We start from the raw sequence: 18,920 nt of genomic DNA, 5'->3' as shown, positions 1-18,920 counted from the left end.
TGATTAACTCTGACAGCCCTTGTTAGTATCTAAAGATATTTTAATAAAAAAGCCAATATTGTACTAATTTTGTAGTTTTTTTAAATGTTATAAAACCAATAATGTCAGAACTTGCCAGTGGCACCAGAACGTATTTGAACATGATTTTAAGCAGGTCAGCGTCACTCCGGCTGGGAAAGTCGTCAATATTTCAGTATTTTAGGACGTCATGATTAATTGATCGGAGGCTGCACCGCTAATGACGGATGTGTCTGATAGATAGATACCTGAAACACTGAACATCAGGACAGTGTGCTTCTCCTGCTGCGGTAAATATTATTCATCTCTTTTTGAAGAGATAAATATATTTATAACCTTTTTTGCAATGCAGTGCACTTCCCCAAAGGAATCGTTTTGTTTTTATAACCAATTTATTCATAAGTCAGGTCCCTTCATGTGTAGGTGATACTCTCTAAAGGTCCTGCTGCTGATTGCTTCCCTCAGCTCTCACCCTGACTGTCTGCCTTTCCTCTCTGTATAAATCACAGCCTTTACAGTCGGTGTATGTTTTTCATTGTTTTCTTGGATTTCATTGAGTGCGCCTGCGAGCTCAGATGCGTTTTTCTGGTTTTCCTGGACCTCTGATCGCTAAAGGCTCTTGGTTCAGAATTCCTGGGGTTTGGGTTTGACCTGCTGCTCAGTGTTCGCTGCTCCTCCTCCTCCTCCTCCCCCTCCGTCAACCTTCTGTCTGTTTGTGTCTCGTCTGCTTTCCACGTCGGCCACGCAGAGACCCGCCGCTCAGAACCACCACTTTCAGCGGCCCCGTCCCGAGCAGCAGCAGCAGCAGCAGCCGGCGGCGGCGGGCCGGAGGTCCCACCGCACCCTGCCCAAAGACCAGACCCAGCTGCTGTCGCTGCAGCACGACCACCGGCAGCGGGAGAGGGAGCGGGAGCGGGACAGGCTGAGGCAGAGGGACGGTCCCGGGACGGCCGTCCACAAGCTGACTCTCAGCAGCGCGAACACTCCTGCCGCCGCCGCCGCCGCCTCCCCCTGCCGCCCCCCAAACAGCCAGCGCTCAGCGGTAAACCCCGCCTCTGCCTCGTCCTCCCCGCTTCTCGCCGTCAGTTCTTCATGTTGAGCTGCTCGTCCTCCCTGCCTGCTGATTCCAGCCCGTTAGAAATCCTCTCCTCTGGTCCAGCTGCTGTGCACTCACTGCAGCTCCAGAAGGAGCCAGGGGTCAAATTACCGACATGTGGCCAGGTTCAGTGCTGTTGAAAAAGATGATCAGTCTCAGCTTGATTGCTTCCTTTGTGAAGTCGCCAGTTTGAGCTGCAGCTCATCGGCAGAATGAGCCAGGTGTCAAATTACAGAAGCGTGAGTGTGAATCTCAGCGAATCAGCCGGTCTGAATTGTGATTTCCTGTCACTGCTTCATAACCCGTGACGGGGAGACAGTCCCCCTCGTCCTGCGTCTTTCTGAGCCCTCCTGTCCCCCCCCCCCAGATGGAGCTGCAGGAGTCCGGCCTGGCCCGGCTGCTGCTGGCCGCCGGCCTGCCCGGCCCCGTCCACCCCCGGCTGGGCTCGGGGAGCAGCTCCAGCCCGTGCACCCCGGCCATGCAGAGGGCCCAGTTCAGCCAGGTGAGCTCGGCCCCGTCCCCTCGGTCGGCTCCACCGGGGACGGGGACACGGCCGCCGTCCTGCCGCAGAGCTGCCGTGACCGTTTTTCTGTTTCGTTTCCCCGTCCAGAACGCCAACCTGCGCTCCAGCCGAGACGCCCACCACAGCAGCTCCATGTCCGACATGGCCCTGTCCCCGCTGTCCCCCTTCTCCCCCCTGTCCCCGACCGACAGCGTCTTCTTCGACGCCGTGGACGCCCCGCCCAAGGTGAGTCCAGAGACCCGGCCGCTGGAAAGAGGAAGTTATGGTGCCAGGCGCCGTCACGAGCGTCTCGTGTTCCGGTCACGCCAGGCTGAGGAAGCACCGCCACACACACACCGCCGGGTCGGCATCATGTGTGTGAGAGTGTGAGAGTGTGAGAGTGTGTCGCCACAGGATGTATCACTGAGCAGCTCCTAACTGAAAACACCTCCAACACAAACCGTCCAGCGTTTCCCCGCAGCCAGGTGAGAACCATATGGAGTTGATGAAGGCAGTGAGGAGGAGAACCTCGTAAAGCTGCCGCCGGGCCACCAGGAGGCGGTGTGGAGCAGGTCATGGCTCGGCGCTCTCCCCTCCAGTGGGAAACGCTGCAGTGTGACGCCGCCAGTGAACTGAGAACAAGCCGCCGTGCTGAATCGCCGCGGCGCCGCTTCGTCACGCCGCCATATAGAAGCTGGTTAAAACATGTTCAGAGAGACAAAAGGCATAAAATGAGCTTTTATATTTATTTTTAAAGTGTCTTCTCAACATTTTTTTAAATTAATTTGTTCCCGATTTATTTCCATCCATCCATCCATTTTCTACGGCTTGTCCAGCGTCCCTGTCAGGGAGTCTTCTACTCACATCACTGCCAGTCTGCCAGCAGTGCTGCTTGATGGTATTAAATGCGCTGGAGAAGTCGAAGAACATGATCCTCACCGTGCTCCGTGGCTTCTCCAGGTGTGTGTAGGCCCTGTGGAGCATGTAGATGATGGCATCCTCCACCCCCACACTCTCCTGATATGCAAACTGCCGGGGGTCCAGGTGGTCCTTCACCTGGGGCTGAAGATGTTGCAGCACCAGCCTCTCCAGGATCTTCATGACCTGAGATGTCAGGGCAACAGGTCTATAGTCGTTTGGAGTGCTGGGCCGTCCATTCTTTGGCACCGGGACGATGCATGAGGTCTTCCAGAGCTGTGGAACCTTCCTCAGTCTCAGAGATAGACTGAAGAGATGCTGGAATGTGCCCGCTAGCTCTCCGGCACACACCTCCAGTGCCCTGGGGTTGATGTTGTCTGGTCCTCTGGCCTTGTGTATGTCCGCTCTGGAGAGCCGCTTCCTCACCTGCTCAGATGTTACTGAGCTGTGGGCGTCTCCAGGTGTGGAGCATGCTCCCTGGTTCCACCCGGTGGTGGTGGGAGGCTCCTGCTGCTGGGGTGTGAGGGGGTCAGGAGAAGTGGGGGCTACAGCGGCCTCGGGTGGGGTGCAATGGAGAGAGGAGGAGGGGTGACAGGGGACAGGTTGGTCAGACCTGTTAAAAAAGCAGTTGAGATCACCTGCCTGCTCTCGGGTCCCCTCCACCACGGTGTGTGGCTGCTTGAGACCCGTGATCTTCACACCTCCGTAGAGCTGTGGGCCAGCAGCCCTCCCTCCAGCTTCCTCCTGCAGCTGTCTGGCTGCCCTCAGCTCCTTCTTCACCTCCTTCTGAGCGGCCTTGGCTCCCTCGGCGTCCCCTGCTTTAAACAGCCTCCTCTTTCTCGTCAGGAGGGCCTTGATGTTGACATTTATCCACGGCTTGTTGTTAGGAAAGCACCGCACCTTTTTAATGGTGTTCCTTTTTCAACCAACATAAAACTGAACTATTCTGAGAATTCTGAGGCACTGTTCGAATGAAAATTGTGAATAATCTCTATTATTTCACACAAAATAGAAAATGATCTGGTCAAATGGGGCCTGCATGCATTGCATATGGTGAAAAATGATACAACTTGACATAAATACAAACACTTTGTAGTTTCAGGTCATTAGTTGTGCAGCTTTTCGTGAATGGTCAAAAATAATCCCAGTTCAGTTCAGTCAGTATTTAGATCATGATCAATGGTTATGAGATTCAGAGAAAAACATCGTCAGCATACGAGTTTGTTTCCGTCTCAAAGCGTGTCGTTGCGATGCTTCTCTCATCATCTCTTCTCAACTTTATTAAATCCGGTTTGTTTGTTTTCATTCGTATCTTTTGCAGCGTTTCAACTTTTCTGGTGTGATTTCATTTTCAGCTCAAAGTCTGAGGAGGCATTCTGCTTCTGTGTGTGAGACAGGAAGCGGCAGGCATCGTGCTGCTCGCGCGCGCGCGTGTGTGTGTGTGTGTGTGTGTGTGTGTGTGTGTGTGTGTGTGTGTGCAAGCATGTGTGTGGGTGCGTCCAGCTGCAGGATGTGGGCACCTTGTCAGGGGCATGATGGGTAATCCCACTGCTGTCTTCCTGCTCTGCCGGGTGTGTCTTCCTCTCTGCGTCTGTTCGCTGCGACCCAGGGGACCAGAGGCCAGGCCGGAGTCACATGCTCTCTCACACACACACACACACACACACACACACACACACACACACACACTGATCTGTCAGTGAGCTCCCAGTACGTTAACGGGAAAAGGTCAGGGAGGATGGAGACGCCACTGAAACACTCCCAGCGATACATCTCTCTCTCTCTCTCTCTCTCTCTCTCTCCCTCTCTCTCTCTCTCTCTCTCTCTCTCTCTCTCTCTCTCTCTCTCTCTCTCTCTCTCTCTCTCTCTCTCTGGTTCATTAGAAGTTTCACTGTCGTCGTTCACACAGGTTTCTCTGATTACCCACTGGGCTCTGCGTGGAGGCTGAAGGAGGCAGCCGGGACTCGCCAGCAGAACCCGTTCTCTGCTCTCTCTCTCTGATTTCGTCCATCCTGGTAACGGCGTGACGTCTGTGTCTCCCAGGTCCCGGAACGCACTACCTCCAAGTTCTACTGTCGGGAGCTGGTGATGGGACACAAGAGGGCGGCGTCAAGGTACGGCGCCTCCCAATGAACCGTCTCAGAGAGGAAAACCCACACCTGCTCTGGAAGAACATGCAAACTCAGGATTAACTGGGTGGCAGTGCTAACGCACTGTAAATTAACTCCATTTCGGGAGTCAGTTTCACCATTTGAGTCGCCTTCAGTCATATCAGGTGACTGAACGCCAAACATAAATTATACTTAGTTTTACAGAATTGAAATTTGACCAAATGTTTGGTTTTAGGGGGAATTTTTTTTTTTTTTTACTTCCAGAATCCAGTTAAAGCTGAAGTTCTTCATGAAGGACTGTTGCCTTTTCACAATAACTAGTTTCTTAGAAACCTGCACTCATTTTAGTTAGAACATATAGTTATAAAAGTTTTCTCAAGTTCTAATAAAGCTGATAAAAAATGTCCAAAGCTTTTAAATCACCTTTTATTGACACATTTTAGCACTCTGAGATTTCATGAATAAAATGTCTTTTAGCTCCTCATCTTCTCTTGTTTGCTCGCTGCAGTTTTCCCTCCAGTCGTCTGTCTCAGGCTGTAAATTAGTGATAAACTAACCAGTATTTATACTTTATTTATGTAAGTTTCAGACAGCAGGAGGTCTTTAGTGCGTCAGTCTGTTTTCAGTCAGATGAAGGTGAAAATGGTTCATTTCACTGGCAGGGTGAAGGCTTGATTTAAGAATCAGCTCCCGCTGTGTGTGTGTCTCTGTCTCCACCTAGTGGCAGTCCGGTGTCTGCAGCAGAGAAGGCTGGAAGGTCTGGCTCTCACGCGGTTTCCTCCTCGAGCAGCAGAAGCCCCGGTCTGTGCCACCTCACCTCACACGTCTGTCCTGTAGAATTACTGGTGAAACTCCAGCGTCGGAGGGAATCTGGACCTGATGGAGTCCGATCAGAATAATGTGAACCTGTGTGTGTGTGTGTGTGTGTGTGTGTGTGTGTGTGTGTGTGTGTGTGTGTCTCAGGCTACTTCTTCCTGGAGAGTCCCGTCCTGCATCACCGTCTGCAGCAGCACAGGAATCCAGACGTCGGCAGCGGACACACACAGGTAAAGGCCGTCTCAGTGGACTTCCTTTAAGTACCAGCAGGGTTCTGCTGCCTTCCCTCTCTTGATGTTGCTGTCTTTCTGTCCCCTCGCTCCGTCTCTCCAGGCAGGGAAACCCGCCGCCGGTCGGCTCCACAAGGCCACAGAGTACTCGTCCTCCAGCGACGAGGTCGGGAGCAGCGACGAGGAGGAAAGACACCGGTGAAGACGGGTCTCCACATTCTCTGTCCCGGCTCTGATAGTCTGGTCAGTCCGACGGAACGTCTTCCTCTGCGTGTTTCCAGGTCTGGGCTCTCCAATGGAAAAGGAAAGTACTTCCGAGGAATCCCCGACGGCATCGTCTTGCAGCCGCATCACAATCTGAACCAGGTACCCGCCGGTGCCGCCGCTCCTCCTCCGTCCACGCCTGGCTCGGCTCAGCCTGGACTCTGTGCTCCCCAGATCTCCCGGCTGGGCTCCGACGAGACCTACCTGCTGCCGGACCTGCTGCAGAAGACCTCCTTCTCCAGCCCCTCCCACAATGCACTGGGCCAGCAGCAGCTGGGCTTCCTGCGCTCGGCCAACGCTCCGGGATCCCCGACACACCCGGAGCTGCACGTCAGTCTGAGGCCTCAGCAGATCCTGCTGGAACGGCTTTTTAACTGGAAATGAAAGATTAATCGCTGGATTATGAATGACTTTAAAACTGTTGCATCAGTTACCTTCATCCAGCAGAGGGCGCTGTGGTGCAGAGAGAAAGTGGAACCAGCTGCTGAATGTATCCACAGCGACTCTCCTGAAGACGACCTGCTTAGAGCTGCATCTGTAACGTCTGAAGCCTTGAACTGTTTCTGTCTGCTTTCATTCAGGCTGTCTGCAGTCCCTCTGGGAAAAGCACCTCTTCATCGTCATCTTCCTCCTTCCTGTCCTTCATCGATCCCAGGCTGATCCCCATCTCCTCTCCACCGCAGAGCCCCAGTGAGTCGCTCACACACTCCACCCCGTCTTCATTCGACCTGCAGGGTTTAGGTTCAGCAGCACAAAGCAGAGGTCTCAGCGAAACGAGGGTTGACAAAGAAACTCGCAGAAGCCGTCAGCCACAGTGTTTCTAATATTCCTCTTACTGGCTCCACGTCTCTGTGCGCAGCGGGCATCAAAGGCGAGCCCCTCAAGAGAGAGAACCACAGGAAGGGCTCGGTGGTCAACGTGAATCCCACCAACATCCGGCCGCAGAGCGACACGCCCGAGATCCGCAAGTACAAGAAGAAGTTCACCGCCGAGGTCCTGTGTGCCGGACTGTGGGGTCGGTACTCCAGGGTCGCCTGCAGATGTTAATGCAGATGTTAATACACATGCTGATCCACATGCTAATGTAGATGTTGATGCATGTGCTAAAACACATCCTAATACAGATGTGGACGCAGATGTTAGTACAAATATTAATGCTGATGCGGATGTAGATGCAGCTGCTGATGTAGATGTGGATGCAGATATCAGTGCAGATGTTGATATCAGATGTTAATGCAGATAACAATGTGGATGCAGATGTTCATACAAATTAGGATGCAACTGTTGATTTTTTTTTTTTTTTATTTAACCTTTATTTAGCCAGGAAGGTCCCGATGAGATTAAAAACCTCTTTTTCAAGGGAGTCCTGGGGGATGCAGATGTTGGTGCAGATAATGATGCAGCTGTTAATACAGATGCTTTTGCAGATGTGGATGCAGATGTTAATGCAGATGTCTATACAGATGTTAATGCAGATGTCTATACAGATGTTAATGCAGATGTCTATACAGATGTTAATGCAGATGTGGATGCAGATATTGATGCTAAAGCTGATACAGATGCTGATGCAGATGTTGATGCAGATGTGCCCTGTGTGTCCTGTGTGTCCTGTGTGTCCTGTGTGTGTCCTGTGTGTGTCCTGTGTGTGTCCTGTGTGTCCTGTGTGTCCGGCGCTGCAGGGGTGAACCTGCTGGTGGGGACGGAGAACGGGCTGTGGCTGCTGGACCGCAGCGGTCAGGGGAAAGTCTACTCTCTGATCAGCAGGCGCAGGTTCCAGCAGATGGACGTTCTGGAAGGACTCAACGTTCTCATCACCATATCAGGTGTGGAGGAGCAGCTCACACTCTGTACAGCCGCGAGGCTCACATGCTGGATCCAAACACCCGTGAACCAGGAGAGCCGCATTTTAACCCTGGACTGAACCCATAACCCCTCACTGACCCTGTGCTCCCCCTTTACAAATAGAAATGACTCCTTTGTGTCGTTTATGGTTACAAACCAGCTGGAAGTGGATCTTAAGTGTGTAGTGATCACTTCTTGTAGTCCAGGGTCTGCAGCCTTTATGACCCGTTTTAGTGATTCCCCGCCAAAATAAATGTCTGGAGCTCAAAACATCTTCATTATGTGAAATGAAGACAAAAAGCTAAAGAATATAAAGACATGCTGAGACATACAAAGCTGAAGTTTCAGGTACAATTTAGATCTATTTCATTATATTTTTAGCTCTTGTGGCCATTTTGAAGAATTTTCCTTTTTTTCATGGATTTTCCTACTTTAGCGACTTTTTGCATCTTGGCTGTTTTATCTGTTGAGCCGCTGCAAGTTTCCTCTTGGTTAAAGCCGATTTAGATATACCAGACATTTTTCTGGGTTTTTTTTTCTGGTTTTTTTTCCTTTTTTCCATTTATTTTTCCATTTTTTCCTTTTTTCTTATTTTTTTCTTGACAAATGTGGAATATAATTTTTTTTATTGTTTTAGTTTGACTGTTTACCTGAATTTTTTTTGTACTCCTCTTAGCATTCATCTCCCAACTATTCTGTCTGATCTGAGATTAGATTAGACCCATTTCCGAAAATCAGTGTGGAATCCGAATAGAATTTAGAAAAAAATAAAATAAAATATAAACACTGAATAGCCTCCTGATGAAAAAAAAAGTTTACTTAACTGATTTCATGATTGTTTTTGTTTGTTTCATTTTAAAGCTGAGTATCTAACTCTTGTCCCAGCGTCGGTCTCAGTCTCACAGGCCTTCAGGGCTGATTTTCCTCTGACGCCGCTTCGTTTCCTCTCTGCAGGGAAAAAGAACAAGCTGCGTCTCTACTACCTGTCCTGGCTGCGCAACAAAATCCTCCACAACGACCCCGAGGTGGAGAAGCGGCAGGGCTGGACGTCGGTGGGCGACCTGGAGGGCTGCGTGCATTACAAAGTGGGTGAGTGCAGTCCGAGGGGACGAGTCCAGTCCGAGGGGACGGGTCCGGTCCGAGGTGACAGGACGGGTCCGGTCCGTGGGGACAGGTCCGGTCCGACGGGACGGGTCCGGTCCAAGAGGACGAGTCCGACGCCGCGTCTTCTGGACGGCTTTCACTGAATCTCTGCAGCGCCTCAGACTCTTCACAGTGTGTTTCCGTTTTGTTTCAGTGCGTTACGAGAAGATTAAATTCTTGGTGATCGCCCTGAAGAACGCCGTGGAGGTTTACGCCTGGGCCCCGAAGCCGTACCACAAGTTCATGGCCTTCAAGGTGAGAACGGAGACCGCCGCCGATTTCAGCTGTGTTGGAGCTATTTACTCGTCTGTGAATATTTTCTGAATATTTCCTCATTTCTTTTTTTGTGTTATTGCATAAAGTGTTTATTTTGTTTCGATGTATTATTTGTTTATCTTGCATGGTTGATTTGGGTAATTGACACGTTATTTTCTGTTAAGCTTAATTTTGTAGAGTGAATTGGTACCACGTGCACTTGGAGGTTGTGTAGGGGGGTTGCAGGTAGAGGACGAGCACACACCTGGGTGGGGCTATGGTGTTTTACCAGCGCAAGAAAGACAGCAGGAAGTGATTGCCCTAATTGTTTGCTTGCCATGGAGAATAAACCACGATAAACCTTAGTGGAATTTGTTGGACAGTGCTTTCTTTGCCTGTGTAAACCGCAACCCGGAGCATCAGTGGCAGTTTTGATTTTTGATTTTAGTTGTATTCGGGACAAATAGCCACGACAAGCTGGTTAAGATGCTCAGGCTTCACTCTCTGTCAAAAGTGTTTCTCCGTGGACTGAACCGTTTCCTGCTCCCTGAAGGATTAAAATAAATGTCAGACACGTTACTTTCTAGTGGAGGAACTGTCCTGAAGCCTGCTGACTGAACTCTGAGGACTCTCATTGGTCAGGATTATGGATCATCTGCCCCTCTGATCAGTCTCCTCCGGTGTAGAACACGATCTAACGGGGTCACCTAGAACCGAACGCTTCCACTTTTACCTCCACACGACACGAACCAGGCTACGAGGCTCCGCTGTGCAGACAGCGGAGCCGTGTCCCACTTCCTGCCGTCCTCCGTGGCCTGAGCTACTTCCTGTGTTCTCAGCTTTAACCCTTTCTTAGAACCGCGCCGTCCCTCATGCTGGCTTCCTGGTTAGGATGTGTGTGTTCACATCTTCCTGTGTGTGTTCAGTCCTTCAGGTCTCTGCCTCAGAAGCCTCTGTCCGTGGACCTGACCGTGGAGGAAGGTCAGAGGTTAAAGGTCATCTACGGCTCGCTGTCGGGGTTCCACGCCATCGACGTGGACTCTGGGACGCCGTACGACCTCTACCTGCCCACACATGTAAGCAGCTCCCCTCATCTTTCCCTCTGTTTGATTTCCCTTCTCCTGCTTCGTCTCCTTTCTAAACAACAGGACAGAAGACCCGGTCTCACTGTCTGTCCTCACACTGAGCTCTTCAGCTGTCTGTCCTCTGTCCCTGCTGCTGCTGAGGGCGGACAGTTATCAGACTGACACAGGGCTAACAGATGCTAGCATAGGCTAACATGAGCTAACATAGGCTAACACAGGCTAATATGGGCTAATATGGGCTAACGTGAGCCTACATGGACCAACATGGGCTACTACTGTATGGGTTAGCATTGGGTGACATGAGCTAACACAAGTTAATGTTGGCTAACATGAGCTAACATGTGTTAATGTGGGCTAACATGGGCTAATATGGGTTAACATGAGCTAGCATAAAGTGATATGGGCTAGTATGGATTGTCAAGATAGCATGGGCTAACACGGTTAACCTAGGCTAATATGAGCTAATATGGGCTAATATGGGCTAGCATTGGCTAAAAATCACCAAGTGCTTCACAGTGAGACACGTATATCAACAAGTTAGCATGTTAAGTATAGCTGGATTTATCGGAAATCAGCTGATCGTGGCAGTAATCTGCTGCTTTATCCTCCACCTGACGCGGTGCAGGCCGACTCCAAACCTCCGTCGTGCCGACCACTACCCCACCGTGCCACGAACCCCGCCGGGCCTCAGGTTGTGGGTCTGATCCCTGTCAGTCTGACTCCTCCTCTCCCACTCAGACTGCAGATCATACCAGGTTCCTCTCTTTCTTTCCGTCTGTCTCCAGTCGCCTCCCACGCTCTATAAAAGAGTTCCCAGCATCCCCCTCTCCCCTGCTCGGCGGCACTCCGTCACTCTGCCCTCCACCTTCTCGTTTCCCCACAGTGCCTGTTCTCTTTCTTCTCTCGCCTCTTCGGCGTCTGTGGGCAGCTGAAGAGCGACTGACTCATGTTTATTCAGGCTTCATGGTAATCAGATTACCTTCTTCTACCTGTACCTGCATCGACTCTTCATCTCCTCTGATGATCTACAGATAAACGTGCTTCTTTTTTTACTTTATCTGCTCAAATAGGAAACAAGTAGGACGGAAAATAAAGTGATTGAAGTTGCTTTTCTTTACAGGATAAAGAAAAAAGGAGAATGAATGAAAGTAATGGAGAAAAAAATGGGAAAGAAAAGAGGACATTTTAAAAACCAGCTTCATCTTCATCCCAGACGTTCAGCCCGCTCGCGGCTCCAGGCTACTTTGTTGGTTTGGTTGGAAAATCTTCCGTTCGTCTGAATTTGGTCACAAATGTTGCAGAAATCTGACGAACAGTCAGAGAACTGCGAACCAGCCTTTCTCTGTGTGCTGGACTCTGCTGGCGTTGGTTCGATTCCCCCTCTGCATCAGAGTTTTAGTCCCGTCGTTCCCGCTGTGCTCGGCGGCACGTGGGCGCTGCGGTCTCCGGTGAGTCACCGCCACGTCGGGGCTCCTGGCGCGGCGCTGGGCGTCGAGGTGGGAGGAGGTTCATGGTTTGTTTCTGCAGTGTGAGAGCTGAGTGGGAGGCTGGCGCAGGCTCGTTTCTCTTTAACTCTCCCATTTGTCCCAGGTAAATCACATGGCAGTGAGGCTGGCGTCAAATTACAAGCACCCGCTGCTGCATGTCAGAGAATGTGACAGGTTACACTGAAGAATTTTTATTTAATCTTCATGGAAATGTTGGTTTTCAGAGGAGAAACTTCAGCCAGCAGGTTTGAACCGTGAGCCGTCTGGATGTGAGGTGACGGTGCCAACCACTGCACGCATGGCGGCGGCCATTCAGAGTCTAATGAAGTCATTGCGGTTTTGACATGAGACTGGAACAGACCGAGTGTCCTCCTGGACGCCTGAAGCTCGGCAGCTTATCTCTCAATCGGAAGGTTCCAGGTTTGATTCCCTCCTCTGCCCGTGAGCGGATTCATCCACTCCACTCATCTTCCCAGTGAAGCCGCGGTGTTCAGCGCGTGCTACTTTCAGTCCTCCAGGAGGGTTTGGAGCCGCTCGAACTAGAACTCGGCTCTAAAAATACCGGCGCGCCGTCCTGCTCGTCCCCCTGACCTCTGACCTCCGCCGCTTTTTTATTCCATCTTCCTGCAGTATATAACCCAGTCTCCACACAGTGTCTCCTCACACCGCTGCCTTCCGCCGCCGCCGCCGCCCCATCCCGCCCTCCCACTCGCTCCCTCTGCTTTCCGTCCTCACACACACTCAGAGAACACACACACACACACACACACACGCCGCCGAGCAGAGCATGCAGCCATGCAGGTTCCCAGGCAGAGGATTAAGATCGCGCTGCGCCTCTGGATGCCCGTTCTGGTGCTCAGGATCGTGGTGGCTCGTCCTCCGGTAACGTACCCAGCATGCACCGGGTGACGCTCCTTTTCAGTCAGTTCGATCAGTGGTTTATCAGACGTCTCACTGAAGGTTTTCTGTCTAACAGCCAGAAAGGGTTTCAGTGTTTTAGCAGCTCTCTGTTGGGTTTTCTCTGTCTTTAGTTGTGTCACCTGCAGATATTTGGCGCAGCTTCTTCGTTTTTTACTGTTTTTACTCCTGGTCGAGAGACGATACTGTTGTAAACCAACTAAACAGAATTTCATGTTCTCAAGTTACTATTTAAGTGCCTCAAACTACCATTTTTTGACTAAAAAATACTGTGTTGTGGCCTAAAATTACAATTTCATGGTCACAATTCAGTATTTTGTAGCCTGAATTGATATTTTGTGCCACATTTTACTAACTTGTGGCCATAAAAGCTTTAGTTTTTTGGCCATAGTTTATAGTTTCACTTCGGATCTCTTGTCTGGCTTCTCTTTAGTAATCTGTTAAGTCATTAAACTCTAATTTTAAAGCCCATGTGGTTCTCATGCTTATATAATACGAAACAGTGTTCAAAAAAATGAAGGAGTTATTGGTTTTACAGTTAATTGAAGAACATGTGGAGCAGCCGTCACTTCAGCTCAGTTTGTATTGTTGTGTTTCTGAGTTTATTTCAGAGTCAAACGTGTCTTAAAGCAACAGAATGAGTGCTTCCATTGAACTCGCTGCCATCTTCCTCATTAGTTGTTGATGATTGCTCATTGATAGCTTTGTAGAAAGGAACCACTTGGTTTATGAAACGTGATCTCAGGGAGTTGTGAGAACGACCTCTTGTCCAGTCGTTTCTGAGACTCCGCACTATGAGGGGAATGTGTTGATATTGTTCTCCTTGTGAGGTGATTTTAATGTTTTTCTGCTCTGAGATATTTTCCTCCTAACACCAGTGCTCTTTCTCTCGCCCCGTATTTACGCCAGCTGTGTCTGAGCCGTGTGATTTTTGATTTTCTTCAGTGTTTCACGGTAAAATGTGCATCTTCAGTGTGGATGCAGGAGACATGGAAACACATAAACAGTGCATTTCATTCTCAGGAACGCCCACAGATAGCGCTTCAGAATGAGTCCCAGCTGTAATGACCTGAAAATAAATGCTGCGAAAACAACATTAAAACAGCGTCTGCGAGTTAAAATCCTCAGACCTGTAAAGGAAACAGTTCGAGGAAACAAGAAGACAAAGCAGAGTTGAAAGGTGTCGGTTGTTGGAGCATGAGCTTCAGTTGTGTTTTTACAGGAAGTGTCATGTTTACGGGATCAGTCCGACACAAACCTTCCCCTCCGAGACACTCTGATGCTCGGATCCAGATCTTCACTCATTCCTCTGAAACGGCTGTCTGCTCGACAGATCCAGGGATCCATCCGTCCTCACGCCATCATCATTCTGCCCAACAAAGCGGGGACCGAGGTCCTGGTTTGCTACGAGGACGAGGGCGTCTACATCGACACGTACGGCCGGATCACCAAGGACACGGTGCTGCAGTGGGGCGAGATGCCTGCGTCCGTCGGTAAGCATCAGATGATCTCTAACAAACTGAAATGCGGTAGAACCTTTGGTACCTGTGCCGGCGATCCAGACGATGGTGTGGTGACGCTTGGCGTCTCTTTCCAGCGTACCTGCAGTCGAACCAGGTGATGGGCTGGGGGGAGAAGGCCATCGAGCTGCGGTCGGCCACCACGGGGAACCTGGAGGGCGTGTTCATGCACAAGAAGGCCCAGAAGCTCAAGTTCCTGTGTGAACGGAACGACAAGGTAGGACAGACTGGATGGACTCCTGCCGCCGTGGTCCGCAGGAGGTTCCTCCTACGTTTAAATGATGTCTTTGAGAGCGAGTTGTGTGCCTGGAAGCAGCTTCACGGTCTCTCCTCTGTCCTCCCAGGTGTTCTTCGCCTCGGTGCAGTCGGGAGGCAGCAGTCAGATCTACTTCATGACCCTGGGGCAGAACTCGCTCTTCAACTGGTAACGCCCGGTCTGGTTCCCGTCTGCAGTCTGCCGGGTGTTGGTTGGACCGGTGCTGGACCAGTGGTGCCTCAGTTTTGGATCAGAGGGGTGATGACGGCCGATAATCCTCCGTCCGTTCCTCAGTCCGAGCACAAAAGCTTGAATGCATCACTTCAACTACTGAAGCCCAGGTCACGGAAGCCCCTCCACATCCCGAGCCTTTCCCTGGAGGACCCCCGCCTGGAGGACCCCGTTTGGACCATGGTGTGGGGATTCCCGCTCTGCGTCTGGATTTCAGATGGGATTGTTTCCACGTCCGGCTCTCCTGGATCCTCTGGTTCCCTCTGATGTTCATGCGTTGCCGGCTCACCGTCCACCAGCTGGATCCGTGAGCCTCCTCTCCGTCTTCCTCTTCCGCCAGACTTCTTCAGCACATGAGCGTCTTGTGGGCATTTCCAGGACTCTGAGCAGGACGGCCTCTCCATCTCATTCCGTGTTTTATCTCCACTGCTTCTGATCTCACCACTTCATTTCCTCCCTTTATTGAAGTATTGGCTGAAACCATTTTAAAACTGGAGGTTTTCTTCGCTGTCCTCACTGAAGCTGATCCCAGAACCCAAACAGATGAAAGCTGAAGCATGTGGAGTCGCTGTCAGTGAAGTAAAGGTGGACAACCTTTAGACAACTCCAAATGTTTCCCTGAAGTTTTACCACAAATGATAAAAGCCTGCATTGTTAAAATGTTCTTATTTCACTGAGTCTGAGCCAGTTCTACTAAAGGACTGACTCTATAATGGTTTCATCTGGTCTGGCCACCAGACAGACCCAAATGGACCAACCGACGGCCCAGTTTTAGCACCTGGGCCTCATGCTGAACTCCCCTGCTCCTCGTTAATGGCAGTTAATGCACTTTCAGATGTGACAGTATTTCCTCATTTCTTGCTCATATTGTGGGGTTTTCAGCTCCAGTTAGTGGAACGGCAGGAAAGGTGAGCCTGAGAGGTCCGTCCCACACCGTCCTGGGTCTGCGTCTCTGGAACAGCTCCAGGAGATCCAGTTCATTCCCGACAAGATTCTGTGTTTTTCTGTACAGCTCCAGATGTATATAATCTCGTATGATGCACTGTTTTTCTAAATATTTTATAAACGACAAGCCATCTTTATGTGTGTGTATGTGTGTGAGTGTGTGTGTGGTTGATTAAGGCAGATGAATGTGACGGTGGAACACGTTCTTACCACCATCGTTGAATGTTTGCGGAGGTGAATCTGAGCTACTAACGTGGAGTGACCGGAGGCGGTTTCCCTCCAGGATCGACTGGGAGCTCGTCCTTTGGGTTTCGGTTTGTTGGCGCCGGGTGTTTTGCACAAAAGGCGTCCCGGACGTGATTTGTTTTCCATTGCTCTACCTTAAAACACGTTGGTTCACAGTGACAGAGCTGAAACCCGGTCCACAGTCAGTATTATGAGTTTTTTAGAGACGTTAAATACTATGAGAGGCGTGTCCTTTTCAGAAGAGATATTATAATAAAAATTAATCTTCTGATTATCAGGAAACCAAAGACGAAGTTACTATTCAGTGTAAGATCTGAATCCGAATTCCTTCAGGACCCATTATATCCAAGTCAGTGTAAAATAACAGTCGCTGTGTCAGAAAAGGAAGAATTGGTTTGAACTGTGAATTAGCTCTAGTGTCTTTCTTCCTTCACCACATCCTGTTTTTGTCCTTCATTAATTTCTGCCTTTCTTTCTTCTCTGCATCCTATTTCCTCCTGAATTCTGTGGTTCTCAGAAGTTCTCAGTGTTTTTATATTCAGTGAGTTTTAGACTTGAATATTGAATATTACAGCTGGTTCTGTGAGAATGTTTTAAACTGGAAAGTCAACTTCTTCACAGTGTTTTTTATTATTATTATTATTATTATTATTATTATTATTAACCACATGTCTAAAAGTGTCGGTTTGAGTGGAGTCGCTTGTATTCAACACAGAATCGTACAGATTCAAAAGCTTATTAATCTGTTTTATTCTTCAGTCTTTCTGCTTTGAGGCTAAAACCAGCAGTGAAAATTGGACAAACCAAATCTTGCTAATGACTCGTTTTTAACATCTTCAAATCCGAAGTTGTGTTCAAAGTCAATAGACACCTTCTTGCCACTGCGCTCACTGCTGGTCACTCATTTCAGCTCATTGAGGACGCAGAACCCAGTTTGATTGATCTCTTTGGATCCAGATCAGTATTGATAACAAACACCAAGGAAACCTTAAAAATGCACTTTTTGTTAGATCTATGATCAGCCACTTATCTTTTTGTTCCCTTTTTCTTCCTCCAGAGGTTTTCTTCCGTCTCTCTTCCTCATCTGTCCATCAGTGAGGAGAAACCGGTCTCTTGAGAGAACCTGGCTCCGTTCAGCTCTGAGAGGAAACTCCTCTACGCTGATGATCCTGTGCTTTCTCTCTGTTCTCTCATTTCACTTTCACTCATCATTCAGACTTCTTTAGTGCATCAACCTTTTCTCTGAAGTCCAAAACAGAAGCACCATTGGAAAAAAAGGACCTTTACAAACCAACTGTCGTAGTATTAGTAACTAATGTTAATCAGAAATGCTTTATTTTGTGATAGATTTTGCCATAAGATATTGGAAGCACAGGAAACAGTAATTATATGCAATGCAGTGTTGTATGTCAAGATTGATATTCTCTCTCTTTTTTTTAAAGAATATATGATCAGATAAATGTAAGATTGTGTGGGACCAAAGTCAGACTGTTTTATACTTTATAAACTTTTGAAATTGCTTGTTTTAGAATAGCCTCTCAGGTAGGTTGGGTTGAACTGTAACGGTTGAGCATTGATTGACTTTCGTTGTGTTTGGTGAATGAACAGTGTCGGCCATGGCTGCTGAGAGTGTCTGCGTGACGGCGGATCTCCGTCAGGGTTCTGCGGCCAGCGTTGTCTCGTGGGCGGGTGTGTCGTGGAAGCAGGTGTTCAGAAAGAGGAAGGATTTAGCGTGAGGAGCGGAGTCAGAGCAAGTCGCTGCGGTGGACTGAGTCGGCTGGCTGAAGGAGCGGTGCTGATCTCTAAAGGTGCAACATGAAGGGTTTGATTTGATCATTGTGGAGAAACCACTGTTCGGGCTGGTCGACTTGAGAATTCCTAGCTGATAATCTCAACCTGACTGTTGTTTCTTCACATTTTTTGGGTTTAGTTTGAATTCATTTCAAGTTATAAACCAAAAAACAAATCAGTATTCCACTCAGTTGTCTGGAGTTGACAGGAGTTACGAAGAGACGGATGAAGAGGAAGTGACACGTTGATTGTATTGAAAGCCTGATTGGCCAAAACAAACCTACTGCTTCCATTTTAGAGATCCTTAATTCATTTAAATCCAACAGGTGACATATTGGAGAGTGCTTAGTTCCATAATACTCAGACTTTTCTGTTTCAAGAAGAATAGATGATATAAAACCAGATATTATAGAAAAATGAAAATGTCCCCATGTATCTTTAATAAAGATGAGCCTTGAGTTACTTTGTATGATTTATGCACTGGACCCCTGTTTGATGCATCACACACTGTACTGCTTCCAGATGAACTCTCTCATACTCGTTTCTTTGTGACAATAAAAGTGTTGAGTCCACTGATGTGCTTCAGTGTCGTTGACTCTTTGGCTTCTTTCACACCAGGACAGTCCGGGACTCTGTTCACACAACACTGAGCAGCAAAATGATTAAAAATCAATAAGTCTGCCACTACTCTGCAAAACAGAAACATTAAGAAGCTATGGATGCCTGTAAGGCTCAAAACACAAATGGAAAATTCCAAACAAGGCTGAACTAAAAAGTGAAAAACCAGTAATGTCATAATTTGCTGTCAGTTTAATAACATATTTGTGCTTTTCTGGTAACATTTTTCTGATATTGTAATAAAATATAAGTGGCAACAGTGTGAAAAAGAACTTTCAATTCATAACAACAGCCAAAACTCTGATAATACACTAAGAAAATTTTATTTCTTGGAAATAAAAGCTCTTAATGCAGGTTTTGTGCAGTTTTCTGATGAAAGATAGAAATAGTGGACAGGATAGGCAACGTATTCATATAAACTCACAAATGACAAAAACACATCCTCAAACATGGTTTGTGTTTTAATACATCATTGGCAGGTTATTACTTGATACAGTTGAATGTGGCGGTGCGCCCAGATGCAGCGGCTTCATGGATCACGATCCCAGCGAGGAGGAAGAAGAGATGCTGAGCAGGCGGACCGGCCAGGGAACAGAAGCATGGCTACAGAGCGACATGCTTCACACCA

The 18,920-nt window shown here is 48.8% G+C and overlaps 1 protein-coding gene across 3 annotated transcripts in view; it reads left to right on the top strand.

Moving 5' to 3' along the window:
• LOC115399363 (mitogen-activated protein kinase kinase kinase kinase 4-like) overlaps nucleotides 1-18,246 on the top strand; it is a 46,573-nt gene extending 28,327 nt beyond the window's left edge. For 2 of the 3 annotated variants that reach the window (XM_030106694.1, XM_030106688.1), the window contains exons 15-32: nucleotides 767-1,060; nucleotides 1,482-1,616; nucleotides 1,725-1,862; nucleotides 4,578-4,648; nucleotides 5,367-5,446; nucleotides 5,609-5,691; nucleotides 5,795-5,889; nucleotides 5,973-6,057; nucleotides 6,130-6,285; nucleotides 6,537-6,645; nucleotides 6,815-6,970; nucleotides 7,635-7,778; nucleotides 8,752-8,886; nucleotides 9,095-9,195; nucleotides 10,122-10,271; nucleotides 14,019-14,178; nucleotides 14,283-14,422; nucleotides 14,550-18,246. In XM_030106694.1, coding sequence (XP_029962554.1) covers nucleotides 767-1,060; nucleotides 1,482-1,616; nucleotides 1,725-1,862; nucleotides 4,578-4,648; nucleotides 5,367-5,446; nucleotides 5,609-5,691; nucleotides 5,795-5,889; nucleotides 5,973-6,057; nucleotides 6,130-6,285; nucleotides 6,537-6,645; nucleotides 6,815-6,970; nucleotides 7,635-7,778; nucleotides 8,752-8,886; nucleotides 9,095-9,195; nucleotides 10,122-10,271; nucleotides 14,019-14,178; nucleotides 14,283-14,422; nucleotides 14,550-14,633 — 2,316 coding nt within the window. In that variant the 3' untranslated portion in view covers nucleotides 14,634-18,246. The remainder of the gene's footprint in view (nucleotides 1-766; nucleotides 1,061-1,481; nucleotides 1,617-1,724; nucleotides 1,863-4,577; nucleotides 4,649-5,366; nucleotides 5,447-5,608; nucleotides 5,692-5,794; nucleotides 5,890-5,972; nucleotides 6,058-6,129; nucleotides 6,286-6,536; nucleotides 6,646-6,814; nucleotides 6,971-7,634; nucleotides 7,779-8,751; nucleotides 8,887-9,094; nucleotides 9,196-10,121; nucleotides 10,272-14,018; nucleotides 14,179-14,282; nucleotides 14,423-14,549) is intronic. The other variant, XM_030106700.1, reaches the window with a different exon arrangement.
• The last annotated feature ends 674 nt before the right edge of the window (nucleotides 18,247-18,920 follow it).

The sequence above is a fragment of the Salarias fasciatus genome, chromosome 2, assembly GCF_902148845.1.
Source record: "Salarias fasciatus chromosome 2, fSalaFa1.1, whole genome shotgun sequence".
NCBI classification, from domain to species: Eukaryota; Metazoa; Chordata; class Actinopteri; order Blenniiformes; family Blenniidae; genus Salarias; species Salarias fasciatus.
This window is presented reverse-complemented; position numbering and strand designations above follow the sequence as displayed.